Source organism: Delphinapterus leucas, chromosome 15 (assembly GCF_059928025.1).
Source record: "Delphinapterus leucas isolate spDelLeu-1000000601 "Yukka" chromosome 15, BTC_Dleu_Yukka2, whole genome shotgun sequence".
NCBI lineage: Eukaryota > Metazoa > Chordata > Mammalia > Artiodactyla > Monodontidae > Delphinapterus > Delphinapterus leucas.
Genome location: NC_143143.1, coordinates 80,920,075 through 80,938,764, shown reverse-complemented (window position 1 = coordinate 80,938,764; position 18,690 = coordinate 80,920,075). Strand labels below are relative to the sequence as shown.

Sequence of the window (18,690 nt, the reverse complement as noted above, 5' to 3'; positions counted from 1 at the left end):
TGTAGACTTGCTTCAGCAATTCTGACTTCATTAAAATTATAACTACTTCTTTAATTCCATTTGCTTTATCTACTTCTTCAACTTAATCCCCCGTTTTGGCTGCCAAGGCCCTGGGAATCAGGGAGAACCTCTTATGAGGCAGTTTTAGATGAGAAAAATAAATAAATAAGAGCCAGATGGAGTCAGGAAAATGAACAGTGAGCAAATTATCAAACATGTGTGGCAAACCAAATTTTTTAAAGATGAAGACATATACATCTAGGAGAAGTAGGATGAGCTAAAAGGATGTGAAGAGCAGCTACAGAGAACATAGAACACAAGTGCATCCCAGTGAAGCCATTAGCACTAAATCATTTCTATATCTCTAATCCACTAATTAATTCTTAGCTGAATTTAATCCTCCCTCCCCCAATATTTCTCCACCCCTGAGAAAAACACATCCTAACCAGCAGTGTCCTTGGAAATCCCAACCAACTCAGATCCAGGTGGGATTTTAGCAGGGCCTTTGGGGTTTTATTGGTCAATCTCCATTTTAGGAAATTATGCATTTTTGGAAGGAACATAAATGAAAATGAACCTTCTTAATGTCCCTTTTTTGGGGACTTAGCAAAATTTATTTTTTTCCTAGTGAAAATAATCCTTTTGGAAGGGCTAGCCCCGGGTCTGACACTGAGAACGTAAACATACCATCAATGTTAATTTGCCTCCCCTTGTAGAAAGAATTCTATCCCAAGGATAGGAGTTTATTCCTCCATTCATTCAACACATATTTCTCAAGCATGAGCTACGTGTTAGGCACAGTTCTAGGGCCTGGGAAATAGGATTGCCAAACTTAGCAAGGAAAAATATAGACCATCCAGTCAAATTTGAATCTAAGATGTACAATGGACATTTTTAAGTACAATTATGTCCCATGCAATACACTTATACTTACATAATTATTCATTGTGTATCTGAAATCCAAATTTAATTGGATGTCCTATATTTTATCTGGCAACGCTACTGGGAAGAGAGTCATGACCGAGACAGACACCATCTCCGCTCTCTCATGCAGTTTTATAGCAATTCTAGCCTCAGAAGCTCGAAGACTTGATCCCCACCTGGCAGTTTCCTGGTGGGAAAACCTGGGGAATAGAGTGAACACCTCTTTCGAAGTACATCACCTCTCGGGGTCCATTTAGCAGATGTCACTCTGTATTGAAATTGTGTCTCTATTTTCCTTGTCATACTCCTCTGCACTTAAGGTCCCTCGTGACAGAGTCTGTTTTTATCTCTCTGTCTCCTGACTCTGTCTAGTAGATGCTTAGCACAGACCAGCTGAATGAACAAGGGAACAAACGCATAAATGGTTGGATTCCATCAAACGCGATGCCAAACCACACTCATGGCTCATAAGGCAAATATTCACATACCTTCAGAAACACTGGAGATACAGAGAAAACCATACAGCCAGAATCCCACGACCATATGGGTGAAGAATGATCTTTTATTTTAAAATGTTTTGGGGAAGTACACCAAACAAAATAAAGGCTTTTTTAAAAAGGAGGGAGAGGGGAGATGGTGTGAGAGAGAAATTGTAACCCTATAAAGAATATAAAGGGTGCTTGGAAAGGTGATTTATTAACATAATAGGTAATACTGAGTTAAAGCACTGATTTACCTAATGGGGAATATAATAAAATATGATGGCCAACAGTTAAGCGGAACCATAATATCAATAACTGAGGAGTATGGTATAAACGAATAACAAATAAGAGCCATTTTATTGTCAGTACTGTCATACAATTGAAACACTCAGAAGGAAAAACCACAAGAATCGGCAAAAGGATAGATTCAGAGAGGTGCCAGGGACATGGTATCTACAATAGAAAATCATTTTGTGGCATCGACTCCTTTCTGTCCAACTGTAAAAGAGGGAAGAAAACGTCGATATCTATAGAACAGGTTTCGATTATGCTAAGGTTTTTTTAAGGGGAAAAAAAAAGAAAGGAAAAAAAGAAAAAGACAAAATATGGTATTGCAGAGTTTCCCAAGGACCACGCAGTTAGCCAGGACGTGTAGCTTCTTTTCTTCAGCGCTTCCCTCGGGGTCATCCTCTGACCTCCCGGGTGGATCTGTGCCTGACACATCACAAGCATGTCACACAGCAATTCTTGGCAGTTCCATCAGTGCTCAGATGGGTAGGCAGGAAAAGTCTCTGTTCGATGAAGCTTCAGAGGGCTGGTGACATCTTTTCCAAAAAAGATTTAGAAATCGGCAGTTATATTTCAAGAAAGCCCACAACCAGATTAGCTAGTCACAAGTTTCTCTATAGTGGAAATCAGTAACATAGGACACGGGATTTTTTTCCCAGAGGCCACTCACAGGGATATGCAAATGAAAGTCATAAGAGATGGTATGATTAACATATCATTTGCATGTGGCCTTTGCACTGAGCTATGATCAGACCAGTAGCAGTTAAGGACAACCTCCTCCTTAATGTTTCGTCTTTTTCAACTCCTATACCCAGAATATTTAGAGGAGATGATATGGAATCAAAGGACTGTGGAATCTTTTGGCGAGGACACTCTTTGGAAACCGGACCAGAAGTAAGACAATATTATATTTATACCTAGGAAATCTTGCAGTATAACAGGACTTCTTAAAATCCATTTAGCCTTTATTATTTCAGGTTTAAGTTCCAAACCAAGAAAAATGAAGAAGCCAGGAAGGCAACACACGAGGCAACTGTGAGCCCCCTTTGTGACACAGGATAGGGCTGAAAACTTTCTCTATAAAGGGCCAGATATGAAATATTTTAGATTTTGTAGACTGTATGGTGTCATAGCAAATACTTAACTCTGCTGCCTGTAGCACAAAGGCAACCAGTTAATATGTAAGGAATGGGCGTGAATGTTCCAAGGAAACGTGAAGAGAAACAGACAGCAGGCTGGATTTGGCCAGGAGGCCAGTTTTCCAGTTCTTGCGGACAGAGCACCATCTGCTGGCTATAAGCGTTACCACAAGCAAAGGAATTCACATTGCAGACCAGGTGAACAGCCCTCTGAAGTGAGCAAAGCAAAACCTACACAAGAGTACAGCATTCCTGGAACCAAATGTGTGAATCAAGCCGGCCTAACACACAGGGAGATGGGACCCCAGCTAAGTGGAGCATGTTTGCCCCACCAACACACGTTCAAAACACTGGACCTAGCAAAAAAGGTTCACAGTGGCCTCTGGCCCCCTAAGCCTTAAGCTCTACCTCATTATCACCAACAGCCCTGGCCTCCATCACACCTCGGTTGAGTCTCTTTCTGACATAAGAAATCGTGGATTCAGATATTTGCAAGCCTCAAATCTGAGCCATAAGAAAATCTAGTCATACAGTCACTGGTACACAATAGCAGTGATGATTATTAAAGTAATTTGAATATTAAAATATCCCAAATCACTAGAAATCATTTATTCCAGCCTCCCAGCCATTTTGGACATGAATTCTATTCTCTTTCCAACACACACACACGCACACATAAGCACACGCTATAACGTAGAGAAACTGCATTAATGGGTTTGAATCCTACAAGTAAAAATCCAGGCAAATCTTTATTACAGTTTGATAAAAATTCCCTGCAGGAAGTAGACAGCATGCAAACAATATTGATGCAAAATCCATATCTTCAATCAAGTGCAAAGCCCTTCCTGAACCTTCAACGGTAGCTCCTTAGACTCTAAAAGTTTTCAAGAAAAGTGACTGACAGCATTCACTTGGGGTCAAGTCGAAATGAATACACCTGCAGCTTCTATCATGATGGTTAACTGAAACTTCCTGGCTTGGTTGGAATACTGTTTTTAAGCTTAAAGCCAGGAGATGGATTGAGAGATTATTTTTACATTTTTGCAGTTCACACAAAGGTCACAAGCTGGTACTGGCCTGTGGACACCATCTGGGCCCAGCCCTGTTCTCGGGCCTGCGCAGGGCTTGGAACATTTGGAATTGCTTGTCAATAGCTGAATGACTGCAAACTTCCCGTAAAGGGCGGATGTCCCTGTTTTCTAGGCCTGCACTCTCCCTGCCATTTTCCACTAGGGACCCCACCACTCAGTCCTGGCATGTCCTCCTGGCCCCTACAGACATGTGACCTTGAGACCCTGGTTTATTTGTCATCTTTTCACATTTGCTCAGATCTTAATCTATTACTTCTCTCTTACCAGCTGCATATACAATGTATGTGACTGTGTTAGAATTAATACTGAAAATCAGTGTTATAGAGAACACATTTTTGGTTGCCAAGGGGGAGGCGGGTGGGAGGGGTGGATTAGAAACTTGGGATTAGCAGATGCAAACTATTATATATAGGATAGATAAACAACAAGGTCCTACTGTAGAGCACAGGGAACTATATACAATACCCTGTGATAAACCATAATGGAAAAGAATGTGAGAAGGAATGTATGTATGTGTGTAACTAAATCACTTTGCTGTATAGCAGAAATCAACACGACATTGTAAATCAACTATACCTCAATAAAAAATAGATTATAAAAGAGAAAGAAAAACCAATGTTAACTCCTCCAAAGTAGCCACTTGCTCCAAGAATCTATCATCCTTAAAATAAAAATGTAAATCGCATGGCCTGGAACCAACCCGCTGGAGGAGCTATTTCCATCACATGGTATTTGTCTTGGAAACACTTCGGGAGGAGCAGAACTCCCTCCCAAAGGCAAGGACATATGATAAAAGAAAGAGCGAGCCCTGGACTACAAGTCAGAACACTGAAGTACTAATGTCAGTCCCTCCGCCCAGTGACTATGTGATCTTGAGCAAGTACTCGACCTCCAAGGGTCTCAGTTTCCGCCTTCATTGAAACGGAGAAGATAGTCCCACTCTTGCCAACTCGAGCTGTTGCCAGGTGAACCAAATAAGCAACACGGAAGATGTCCCGCAGAGTGACACAAACATCTGATGCCACTCTTTGATTTCCTAAAATTGTCTAAAGTCACATCTGATCAATGATACGTGCCTATTTTTTTCTTTTTTTTTTTTTTTGAAACAAGGGATGCTATCTTCCGAGGCAATTCCAACAGAAAGGTTCTAAAATATTGAGCAACGGAGCTCCTTAAGAGCAAAATTCCTAAGATGTTAACTTTGAGGAGGAGGTGAGGGCGTTTGAGGAGAACATCGCCGTGAAGCTGGACACACCCGCTGTCTCCTAAAGGCCCTTGTGCACCAGCAACACCGCCTCCTTTCTGCTCTTTGAACACGCCAGCTCGTTTCTACCTCAGGGCCTTTGCACTTGTTGATCCCTCTGTGGACAATGCTTTTCCCTGCTTCTCAGTATGGTTGTCTCTTCTCAGACTTCAGGTCTTGGGGTAAATGCTGCAGCCCCTCTAAAGAAGTCCCTTTGTCATCATCCTCCCAAACCCGACAACAGCTCTGCTTCACCATTCTCCACTACAAACACTTTGTTTTCAACCTGACATGTACCAAATTTGAAATTAAACATATGTGTGCAATTACTGACTGTGACTCTCCTTTCGACTATAAGCTGTAGGAGGGCAGAAACAAGCCTGTCTAGTAGCCCCAGTGTACCTCCATCACCTAGCACAGTGCTTGGCATAAAGTAGATGCTCAATTAACATTTGCCAAATAAACGAATGCATCAATGAATGGATGGAGAGATGAAAACCTCAACTCCTTACTAGACAGGTGATCCTGGACACATCACTAACCCTTCAGATCCTGTGTCTTAGCTGCACATGGGTGTAAAATACTCTCAGGTGGCTGCTTTGTGGACTAAATGAGACCATGTATGTTAAGTTCCTAGTGCAAAACCTGGAACACAGCAGATCCTCAAGAAATGGTAGCTTTTATAAAGATAATGAGTACGTCCAGTCTCCCTTGTATGGAACAAACCTGGCACTTTACTAGAGGTATGTTAATGTTTGTTTATATAAAGAAGGAGAGACGAGACTGCATGTTTCAAATAAATTTGCAGAGCTCTGATTTAAGCAAGACTAAACAGATCTTTTACTACAGGACATCTCAGAGTCTGAAAAATAAAGATTTGCTTTCTGAACCTCCTAAAGGAGAATTTAACATGCAGCATTTTGCCCCAAACTTATTGGAGCATAGTACTTTTCTGGAGGAAGGTGGTGTCGACCAGGGTTAGGACAATACAGAAGACAACTGGAAAAAGATGACTCTGGTTATTTTATACAATGAATTCTTAAAAGAATCCTGTGAATACGGTGCTCAGCACACTGTTGAATGCTTCCGTTTCATGAATTCCTTCCCAGTTTTCATGATAAACCTCACAAGTTGATTCTATATATACCTAAACATAGAAGAGAATTTAGTTTTGAAAACTGGCAAATGGGGTGGGAAAAGCAGTGAGGGTGGATTGAATACGTCTTAGTGTAGGTGGGTGCGTCCGAACCAGCACCTTCCTCTCTCCACCAGAAACGGCAATAATAAGGTGGTAATTCCAAAACTAACCAGCAGGTGGCTCTCTAGGACTAAATTTGGAGAAGAAAATTTTCTCAGACCAGTTGGATAAATTCCCTCCTAAGGGTCTGATTTCCAAGAATAACCACCAGATCTGTCAGAAGACGTCGGCTTGAAATACATTAGGGTAGGTGTATTGGCCAGAGGAATTACAACTCATGGATACCAGCAAAACAAGAAGAAATTACGTGCTGTGTAATCTCATCCTATGGCACACAGGGTCATGATGTTGCTAGTTTTTCTCAATTTCATTTTTTTTCTGGGGGTGGGCAGAAGGGAAGAAGGAGAGCAGGTGGTATAGGTGGAATAGATGAACTTATCCCATTTATTTGTTGTGTAAATGACCACCCCTGAGAATAAGCAAGATAATTTTAGGTAGTCTGTGAACATTTTTTTTAATCTATCAAACTTACTGGTAAGTTGAGCCCCCAAACTGCATACACAGCACGTATTAGCACTGTATCTTAATGAATGTTGGCGACTAAAAAGCAGTCCACAAGGTAAAATAAATATGGACAAATCTACACAGAACACGCTGGTGAGGAAATATCTCAGTAAACATCGGTACAAAGTAAATATCAAAATAAAATACATTTACATTAATTCCTACACAGGTAACAAAAGTATGTGAAAACAAATAATTTGATGAAGTAACTGGTACCAAAAAATGTATATGTGAAGCAAAAAAAAAAAAAAAATGAAGCAATTACAATGCCATTCTCATGCACAGAAATATTCCAAGATAATAGGACATTTCAGTGAGTATCAGTATGCAGTCAAAACAGGAATAATGTAAGAATTCTATTGGAAATTTGTGTTCAATGAAGGTCATACTATATAACAAAGAGCAAACAATAATAGTTTTAATTATCATCTTCAAAACCTAGAACACAATCATCTTCAAAACCCTATAAAATTATCAATCACAAAGTCTGATAATCCATCATCTCTGAGGGAATTCTGTGGCATTTTTTTCTCATCACTGGTTGGTTATTTCATTAGAAACTAAGCTATCACTATCTTCAAATGACTGTTTTGTAGGTATTACTACCGTGCTCATTTGGAAAATCCATACCAATCAACTTGCACTCAAGTTTACAGTGACGCAGGCAGGACCTTGTTCTATTGTGCTTCACTTAACTATGCTTCGCAGATATCGCATATTTTTAATTGAAGATTTGTGGCACTCCTACGTCAAGTAAGTCCGTTGGCACCACTTTTCCTAACCGCATTGGCTCACTTCGTGTCTCCGTGTCACATTTTGGTAATTCTCACGATATTTCAAATTTGTACATTATTATTGTATGTGTCATGGTGACCTGTGATCTTGATGTTACTACGACGACCTGCTGAAGGCTCAGATGACGGTTAGCATGTTTTAGCGATAAAGTATTTTTAAATTAAGGTACGTACATCTTTTTCAGACACAATGCTATTTATTGCACACTTAATCGACTACAGTATAGCGTAAACATAACTTTTGCGTCCACTGGGAAACCAAAAAACTTGTGTGACTTGCCTTATCGCAATATTCGCCTTTTTGAGGCGGTCTGGAATCGAACCCCGAATATCTCCAAGGTCTGCCTGAATCTTTTGAGTGTTGAATTATAAAAATAATAGATAACAAACCTAAAGATAAAGATTTATCAAATAAACCCAAATCCAATTCTGATGAGTCGTTTGGTTGGTGGCTTGCTATTTTTGACAAAAACAACAGAAACTTCTCAAAGAACATGATTTTTTTCCTTTGCGGTGAGGTTTTGCGTTGCTCTGCTCCACTTGTAAACATAACATTATCACTACTGTTACTTTGGAATTAGTGGGTCACTCGTCTTTGATGATCATCCCAGACCTGTCAGCTACGTATGGTTTTCCAACCATAATTGGGCTTTTTGCATGCACGTAAATCTGCGTTTTTTGTCGTTGTGGTTTAAAAAAACTACGTCTGTATCCTGGAAAACAGAGTTGTTTTCTTCGTAGCAAACAGATGTAGACATTGTCAGAGGTAGTTGTATAAACCCAAGGAGCATACAAACCGCACGCTAACAGTATCTAAAACATCTGCTTTAAACTTAAGAAGATGTTTTAAAATATTAAAGGGTCTGATAAGACCCTTAGCCTTAAATCATTTCTGATGAATGCCTACTCGTTTTGGTTAAAGACAGTTAGATTAGTTAAAGTAAGGATTGTAAAGTGAGCGTCTTCTTCATATGACATTTTCTCTGTCCAGATTGTCCTGAGGATTTTTAAACTCTGGGATATCTGCTAATAAATTCTGAAACTGCAACACATACTAAATATTCATGATATCCTCGCTCTCATCTTTCCAAACATGGTATTCTGGGGAAATCCAGTGATTCATCAACTTTGATACAAGTTGACTATTCTCAAATTACCAGGCTGTCTCTCAGGAATTCAAGCAATTTATCCATTTTCTCTTTACGAAGCCTACATCACTTTGGTTCTCAACTTTCTTTTGCATTCCAGACACACAGAATCTGAAAAGACATACCTTTTTTGTAAAGATTATTTGGGTTTGTGTAGACAGTCAAGTTACAAAGCAACTCCGTAGCTTTTTGTGAATATATGTTCATAACACATGCTTCTTTTAAACCTTCAGTAATTACTATTGGTATTTGTACAGTTGATCTTATTGTGTATTAGAAAAAATATAGGTAATGGGTATAGCAGTATAAAGACAGAAAAATATACTTTTAAAAATAAATATATTTAAATAGAAGAGACGGAAGAAAACTGAATAATGGTACAAGCGATATGTAAATGACAAAAACTGTGATGATATAAGTAAAATGCTGCAAAAATTTCTGAATTTGTTCTGACATGAAACCAATGGCATTTATAACAACCTGATCTAACCCAACCCTCCCTCTCTGTGTAGCTGTGTCTTGGAAGGCAAGCTTATTTATCAAGTATCAAGGCAGTCACTTGTCACCCCTACAGGCACTCAGGACATAATGTTTGAGCATCTACACTACGCCAGGCTCCCCACAAGTGAACAGAGCCTACAGTCATAAAGCCTAGAATGTAAGGACCTTCGCTGCCCTCTTAACATTATACAGCCATTCGACAAATATTCATGGACTCCATGCAAGGCACTGGGGGATAAAATAACGAGGAAAAAACAAAGACACAGGTCTCCAGCCCTCCTTGGTGTTACTGCTTCTTGGAAGAGCTAGTCCTGAGTCAATTGGCCACACAATTAAATACGAAATGAAAACTGCGGTGGGGCTGTAAAAGAGGGTGCCCTCGTCTGCATCTTAGGGGTACACACGACCAGAGATTCCACACCAGTTATGATAAAGTCTGGGGGACCTGCCCTGGAGTCAGGGAGGGCCCTGGAGGTAAGACCTAGGGATGACAAAGAGTCACCTCGGATGGGGAAAGGCACAGAATTCCAGGGAGAACGACCAGGAAAAGCTCTCTGGGGGACAGATGATCAGCAGAAAGGGCCACAGGGAAGGCTGGGTGACCAGGGCACAGAGAGCAGGTATTTATGGCCGGGGCCATTGTTTCCTGTGGTCATTCATTCGTTCTTGCATTCATTCATTTAGCAAGTTTCTGCAGACGAACCAGGTTCCACCCCGTAGATGTTCTTCCATGTTTGGGGATCTTTGCACCTCATCAGTGAAAAAGTCTCCAGCAAGAACCCCCTACACAGGCCTAGTCATTTATTTATACGTTACATATACACAGGTATCCTTATATATAAAACATACAAAGATACATCTGAAAAGATAAGAAAATCTTTCAACATTTTTCTAATTGTCCCCCTTGTCCCTCCATGGGCCATTGTGTACCCTGCTCCAGAGATCACTGCTCTGGAAAAGGGGCCTCTTAGGATTGGCTTAGAGTCACAGCAGAACCAGAGCCCAGAACTCCCCGTCCCCCAGGCCATTCCCTTCCCAGGAGAGCGTGGGTCCCAGGCTTGAGAGTCATGAGCATCACCGGGGGGCTTGGTAACACATTCGGGGCCGAGCCCCACCCTCCGAGGTCCTGGGGGGGCCCGAATGTCCGCACCGCCAGCGGCACGCTCCCAAGGAATGCCGAGCTGCTAGACGTGAGTCCGCTCGACTATTTCCCCAACCGCAGGCCAGACCTCGTGCCCAGACCCCGTGTAGGTCGTTAAAAGTGCACGCTGCTCAGCCTTTCCCTACACCTTAAAATCTAGCATCTCTGGGGGTGAGGGCCCAAGAATCTGCATTTTAAACAATTCCCCCCAGGACACTGTGATACAGTATAAGTGTTGGGGAGTGAGACCCCTCGACAGGGGCCAGGCTCTGGGAGGAAGGGGGCTCACCAGCCTGGCACGTATTAGAGGGGAGGAGCTGAGCCCTCTCCCCACCCCTCCCCCCCAGCCATCTGCCGCCAGCCCTCCCCTCCCCCACACGGTCCGCCCGCGCTCACCTTGCAGGCGGTAGAGCTGCCCCGTGCTGTGCTGCCGCGTGATGTGCTGCCAGTAGGCGCTTCGAGGCAAGGGCACCATGGTGCTCAGCGAGGCGGCCCGCTCACTCATCCTCATCTGGAGCTGTGTCAAGGCAGAGAGCGTGTGTCAGCAACCCCGGGGCCGCGAGAGACCTGACCCAGGAAGCTCCACGCAGGGAGCTGCGGAAGCACGAGCTGGCCCATCAGCCAATCAGTGCGTACGGCCCCACGGTGGTGGTGGACGCCTGTCGGTTTCACTGACTTAGCAGCATCCGTTCTTCAGCCGGCTGGCAACAGTGCATTGATTTTCCTTGGGGCAACTTCCGTCAGACCCCACCACTGATTCTAGGGGTGACCCGGTGACCTGCGTCAGGCCAATAAGACACAATCCCTGGGGACATTTATCAGGACTTTTGTGGAAGAGAGAATCGGTAGAGGTAAATTAAGGGGTTTTTCTGACTGTTTTTTTTCGTTGCTGAATCCCAGGGTCTAGATTATTTCTGGAACGTGGTAGATGCACAAGAAATACCCGTTGAATTAAATGTTTGAGTTTTCTTGTGGGGTTGCTAAGAGGACAGCAGATGGGCCTGGAGCCCATCTTGGAACAATAAAGGGAGAACATGCCAGTCATTGGACACTATTCCAAAGGAGACAGCCAAGAAAAGGAGGGGAGAGGCCCGACAAGCTCCACTGAGACCCTGGATCCTACCTGAACCACGAGACTAGCCTGGGACTTCTCAATTATACAAGCCGATTATTTCTGTTCCGTTTAAGCTGATTTGAGTTGGGTTCTATCACTAGTATAAGAAAAAGAGCCTTGTCTGCCCCTACAAGCACCTGACCCTCATTCCAGACACTGAGGGATGAAGAGGAAGTCCTAGCTTTTGGCACCAAACATCTAGGAGTATCCATCCTGAAAGTTACAGTGTGAGGCCCCAGATCTTTGGGGGGTAGTCAATGGCCTGTTCGAACACATGGGGTGGGGCGGGGGGAAGATTCCAAGAGAAGACAGCTTAGTGGGATGGGCAGGAGGTGAATAGAAATTTACATGGGATGGATTGGATTCTTTATCACAATAGCACAATTACCAAAATGAGTCTCCAAGTAGAATTACATAGCACTAGTTTCATGGGGACATTTCTTCCTAAACATGTCCTGTTAAATCAAAAGGGCAAAAAGCTGAAAACAAAAGCTAGTAGAGAGGTTCTGTGGCTGTTTCTCTATTTCTGCAGAAACGAAAAGTCTCAAAAGTTTAAGAGCAAAAACCAAAACCAAACAAACCAAAAAAATCTATTTACCAGTGACTTCTGGTGACATTCAACCTCAATAATACAAGAAAATAAAGGGAGGAAAAGAACTGAATTCTCAAGGTACTGATTATAAGATTTTCTCAATGTAAAGGGATTATATTTAATATAATAAAAATTTTAATATAAAGCAAATATTTGGGAAATAGCTGTCAAATTCAAATTACTCACTATGTTACTGTGAATATATTTCTGCAGCCCAGCATGATCTGACTGTATTTTTAGAAAGCTTATTTAGGAACAAAAATAAAATGACACTAATGTCATGTGTCATAGAGAACATTACAAAACCGGTTCTCTGTTTCTTCCTTAAACCTTTGAAACAATATCTAATTTTATGAAAGAGACATTTTAATTGTCTTTGGAGAAGTATACTGAGAAAAGTCTTCTTATTTAACAATGCAAAAATGTCTGAATTCTCGAAGATTGAGAAGACTCAGGAAGTCATGTGGTGAAGAGTCTAGCTGGAAGGTGTCTGCCCTCATGCTTCTTTTTATTTCAAATATATCATATCTTTTTTATAACTTATTTTCTTCACCTGAACAATGTATTGTTAGCATGTTGGCATTTCTACAACAGCATTTTTTTTTTTTTTTTTTTTTGCGATATGCGGGCCTCTCACCGCTGTGGCCTCTCCCGCCGCGGAGCACAGCCTCCAGACGCACAGGCCCAGCGGCCATGGCTCACAGGCCCAGCCGCCCCGCGGCACGTGGGATCCTCCTGGACCAGGGCACGAACCTGCGTCCCCTGCATCGGCAGGCGGACTCTCAACCACTGCGCCACCAGGGAAGCCCTATAACAGCATTTTTAATGTCTACATAGTATTCCGTTATATGGACGTATTTTTGTTTTTTTTTAACATCTTTATTGGAGTATAATTGCTCTACAATGGTGCGTTAGTTTCTGCTGTATAACAAAGTGAATCAGCTATACATATATATGTCCCCATATCTCCTCCCTCTTGCATCTCCCTCCCTCCCACCCTCCCTATCCCACCCCTCTAGGTGGTCACAAAGCAGCGAGCTGATCTCCCTGTGCTGGCCCTCATCCTTCTTTATTGCTTTAAGTGACCCTTCCCCTCTGAGCTTGCTACCCTTCCCATCTCAGGTCGCACTATGGCGGGGGGCCTGCCATTGGCACCCACCTGTGGTGCCTCCCCGCTCCCCACCACTGCCTTGATCCCTCAGCCTGAGAGCTGCCCCCACTCCTCACCTGGCTAACACCTACCTTCCCTTCAGGAGGCAGCTCAGGAATCACCTCCTGACGACTCTTCCCCCTTCATGACACCAGGTACTTCTAGCAGACATCCCACAGCTCTGCTCTTACTCTGATCATTTCACTGTTTTGTGACAGCAGCTAAACTAGCCCACCTCCTCCTGTAGCCCATGCACTCCAAGAAAGTGGGGATTATATCTTTTATCTCTGTGTCCCCAACACCTATGTGGGGCCCCTGAAGGCTGAACAAATAGAGGATGGATAAATGAGCCAATGAACCCAGCTCTTGCCCAGGGAATAAATCCTAATCAACCCAGCAAATCAGAAGCACTGTTAGCCCAGAGCTGAATTCCTGCTGAAGCTCCAGGTCCAGGTTAAACTAACGTGGTTCTCAGGGGCTGTGGGGAACGTGCTAATAAGACGGCATCATTCTAAAGATGGAGACGTAGAGAATGGGCTTGAGGACACGGGGCAGGGGGGAAGGGTAAGCTGGGACGAAGTGAGAGAATGGCATGGACATATACACACTACCAGATGTAAAATAGCTAGCTAGTGGGAAGCAGCCGCATGGCACAGGGAGATCAGCTCGGTGCTTTGTGACCACCTAGAGGGGTGGGATAGGGAGGGTGGGAGGGAGGGAGACGCAAGAGGGAGGAGATATGGGGACATATATATGTATAGCTGATTCACTTTGTTATACAGCAGAAACTAACACACCATTGTAAAGCGATTATACTCCAATAAAGATGTTAAAAAAATAAACAATAAGACTGCATCATTCTACTCTGCGTTCAAGCGATGAGCAGAAGCAGGGCCTCGGGGAAAGACCTGCTTGCGTGTGTGTGCACAGTCGGTCAGGACAGTCCGACGCGGGGGAGTTCAGCTCTACACATTTATTCATTCTGCTAACAGTGTTACTCAAGATCCCGCCAGGGAAGAAAGGCAAGGCTCTGTGAATGTCAAAGAAATGCCTTCTTGTACTTCGGCACTCAAACTTTCCCCCTAAACAACAGGGATGCACGTAGGTCTCTTCCTAAGCGGCCTGAGCGAGTTCTGACGCTGCCCAGTGGCCTGAGATAATCAATCAACGGATGTAATTGATTGGGTTTCAAGGACACACAAAGCATTGTGCTGCCGAGGGTGGCAGGGAGCCGACCATGGAGTAGGAGACCCGGGCTCCCGTTCAGGTTGGGCTCCAGATGAGCTGTGTGGCACGGGACACACCCCTCCCCGCGTTTAAGCCTCAAAATCTCCTCTCTCATGGAACATCCCTTCCTAAGGAGATAGACAATAAAACTAAACAAATAAAAAAGAAAAGGACTGCCATAAAAAAGAATGAAGTCCTGACACACGCTACAACACGGATGAAGCTGAAAACTTGATGCTGAGTGAAAGAAGCCAGTCACAAAAGACCACATAGTGTATGATTCTGTTTATATGCAAGGTCCAGAACAGGCAAATGCAGAGAAAGCAGATCGGTGGTTGCCTAAGGCTGGGTGGATGATGCCTAAAGGAGATGGGTTTCTTTCTGGGGTGATGAAAATATTCTGGAGTTGACTGCAGTGATGCTTTCACAATTCCGTGAATATGGGCTTCCCTGGTGGCACAGTGGTTGAGAGTCCGCCTGCCGATGCAGTGGACACGGGTTCGTGCCCCGGTCCGGGAAGATCCCACATGCCACAGAGCGGCTGGGCCCGTGAGCCATGGCCGCTGAGCCTGCGCGTCCGAAGCCTGTGCTCCGCAACGGGAGAGGCCACAACAGTGAGAGGCCCACATAGCGCAAAAAGAAAAAAGAAAGAAAAGGGTAGATCTTTATGAAGTGACATGAAACAATTCTAAAACCAAAGGGCCACCATTCCTTATCTATGTATGTTGGTGGGGAGAGCTCGTCATCACTGGGACAGTCTATCCACACTCTGATGATTCTCAAATGCATGTCTGTAGCTCCAATCTCTCCCCTAAACCTCAGGCTCCTGTATTTCACAGGCTGCTCCCCGCTTCCACCTAGATGTCCAGTAGGCATCTCTCATCTAACATGTACAGACCAGAACCATCGTTTCTCACACTTCCCTCCCCAAAAGCTCTTCCCCTTCTAGGTAAATGGTTCTTCCATTCAACCCATTGCTCTGTTTAAAGAAGAGAAACCTTTGAGACTACCTTGTTTCCTCTCTATCCTACAAGAAAGTTCAACCATCAGCAAATCCTGTTGTTCAAGATGTATCCAGAATCCACTTTTCACCACCTCCCTCCCCACCAACCTGATCCACACCATTAGCACTCACCTGGATTCCCAGATGACAGAAATACTCCCCAACTCTGCTTCTTACTTGTACTCTCGCCTCACCCACCCCCAGTCTTTCCCAAACAGCTACCAGAGTGCCCCCTTCAAGAGTAAAGCCAGCTTATCTCAGCTTTTCTCAGAACCCTCCAATGACCTCTCAACTGACCCCATGCAAAATCCAAACTCTTGACCACGAATGAAAGGTCATATAGGACGTGGCTCCTACTTATTTCTAGACAACACCTCCTACCCCTCCTCTCATTTCATCTGCTTCAGAGTCACAGCTCTGTACTTGAACATGCAAAGCACAGAGCTGCCTTGGGGCCTGTGCACTTACTGTTCCCTCTGCCTGGAACAGATGTGGTACATGTGTACAAAGGAATATTACTCAGCCATTAAAAAGAACGAAAAAATGCCATTTGCGGCAACATGGATGGACCTGGAGATTGTCATACTGAGTGAAGTAAGTCACACAGAGAAAGACAAGTATCATATGATATCGCTTGTATGTGGAATCTAAAAGAAAAATGATACAAACAAACTTATTTACAAAACAGAAACAGACTCACAGACTTAGAGAATGAACTTATGGTTACCTGGTGCAGAGGGGGAAGAATGGGGGAAGGGATAGACAGGGAGTTTGGGATTGACATGTTATATGTTGCTATGTTTAAAATAGATAACCAACTAGGACCTACTGTATAGTACAGGGAACTCTCCTCAATACTCTGTAATAACCTAAATGGGAAAAGAATTTGAAAAAGAATAGATACACATATATGTAAAAACAATAACTGGCCCTTAGAAATTTCCACTCTTCGCTTCCCCCCTCTCTCTGCCAGAGTATCACCTTATCAGAGCAACAAACCTCCTTCATTCTCTGTCCTTTACAATGCAGTCTCCTTCACAGCATTCACCAACTCTTGATACAGTTTTATGTTTATTATCTATTGACGACTGTCTCATTCTCCATAACAATGAGTACATTCTTTGAACCCAAGGACTGTTTCTTGTTCTCTGCTGTACTCCTGCTTCCTAGAACAGGGTCTGACACAAAGTAGATACTCAGAAAATGAATGTACTTATTAATACATAGATACCTTTATATCTATTAAGGGAGATGACGTTCCGGAAGGATGCAAAAGAAGCTGGTCATGGGTTTGCTTCCGAGGAAGTAAACTGGGGACCTGAGATGATTAAGCATGGGAAAGAGACTTATTTTACACTGGGTAACATTTTGTACAATTCTATATCATGTGTGAATCAAATATTTTATTTTATTTATTTTTTATTATTTTTTTTTTTTTTTGCGGTACGCGGGCCTCTCACTGCTGTGGCCCCTCCCACCGCGGAGCACAGGCTCCGGCCGCGCAGGCTCAGCGGCCATGGCTCACGGGTGCAGCCGCTCCACGGCATGTGGGATCCTCCCGGACCGGGGCACGAGCCTGCGTCCCCTGCATCGGCAGGCGGACTCTCAACCACTGCGCCACCAGGGAAGCCCTGAATCAAATATTTTAATCCAAAAGCCTTTTTTTGAAATCTTCGAAGAAATCATAGCTCTTTTCCTCAATTGCATACCATCCATGCACTAGTTTAAAGAACTTTGAAACTATGCATAAGGCACTGAGCAATATGTGTAAGTGCCCCGGCTCCTCCAAGAACAGGCTTGTAGAGAAGAAAGATCTTCCCACTTCACACACTGTCGTTTTATAGGCCCTCCCCAGCCCCAGCCCTAAGCCCCTTGATCCTCTCCAGATGACACTTACTAGAAAATGAAAACGAGGGGAATTTAAAAGGAGAGTAGAAAACAGCTCTCAAAGAAGCTTAACCTTAATTTCAAATTTCTAACCAGAGAGAATTACTCCAACTATCTCATGAATAGTAAACGTGTTTTGAACAGAATCTTTAAAATGTTAGGTTTATTCCTACAAATTCCAGACCAAATGCCTCTCTTAAAAGAGAATAGTCTTAGACAATACTTTTTTTAAAAAGACATAAAAACCCAGCATGTGTTTGTGTAGTATGTGATCTGTTTACCCAGTTTGAGGTAAATCTATATTTCTGAGGTTTATCAAACACCCTTGTAAAGTTCTAGCAAGCTTGTAAGGTTTGGTGCTGGGAGTGATTCATTGAGATAAACTACATCTGCTGCGTGCTTCAGGGTTCTTTCTGCTTGATGAAGCACGTTCATTTAATCAATACAAACCGCTTAAAATGCTAATTGCTACGCTAAGCGACAGTAACCAAATCCTCTGGAAGCGAGATGCAAATGCTGTTGAACAAGTTTTGTAATCATTCTGGGTTGACGACAGGAGCTATATCGTCCTGTCTGAACAGAGGTCTGCAGAGCGGCTCTTGCGCCCACCTTTCCTCCACCTACTGGACAGGTGCGCTCCCACTTCAGTTAGAGGAGTGATTTCTTGAAAGGATCTAGCTTTCTCCAGCGAGAGAGCTTAACCACATGTTCTTGCTTCCATAAACACATGAAACACCGTGAACGTATCCTGCTGAGATGCATGTAAAGACTGGTTAAGGTCCGATATAATTAGACCAGGAGGGAATTATGGCTGCATTGACACCTCTTTTCTCAGCGCAATGTATGTTCACTGAATGATCGGTGTTAAGTCTTACTGCGGATTTTTGTATGTATAAAGGGCATCAAAGCACGCGGTCCCATGCTGTGCTCTCTCTAGCTCCAGTGCCATTTCTTCCATGGACCAAGGAGCTGGAATCTCAGAGTCGCTTTAGAGCCACAGTTCTCAAAGTGTGGTCCCTGGACCAGCATCAGCAACACCTGAGAACTTATTAGACATTCAAATTCCAGTGCCTCTGGGGCTTCCCTGGTGGCGCAGTGGTTGAGAGTCCACCTGCTGATGCAGGGGACGCGGGTTCGTGCCCCGGTCTGGGAGGATCCCACATGCCGCGGAGCGGCTGGGCCCGTGAGCCATGGCCGCTGAGCC

At 43.5% G+C, this 18,690-nt stretch overlaps 1 protein-coding gene across 3 annotated transcripts in view; it reads right to left on the bottom strand.

Annotated features, from left to right (window-relative positions):
• Positions 1-18,690, bottom strand: part of DOK5 (docking protein 5) — a 164,021-nt gene that overhangs the window by 23,393 nt on the left and 121,938 nt on the right. Inside the window, exons 7-8 of one of the 3 annotated variants that reach the window (XM_022597746.3) lie at positions 10,910-11,030; positions 1,740-2,230 (exon numbers count right to left, since the gene is read on the bottom strand). In XM_022597746.3, coding sequence (XP_022453454.1) covers positions 2,166-2,230; positions 10,910-11,030 — 186 coding nt within the window. In that variant the 3' untranslated portion in view covers positions 1,740-2,165. The other 2 variants (XM_022597744.2, XM_089897086.1) reach the window with 2 other exon arrangements.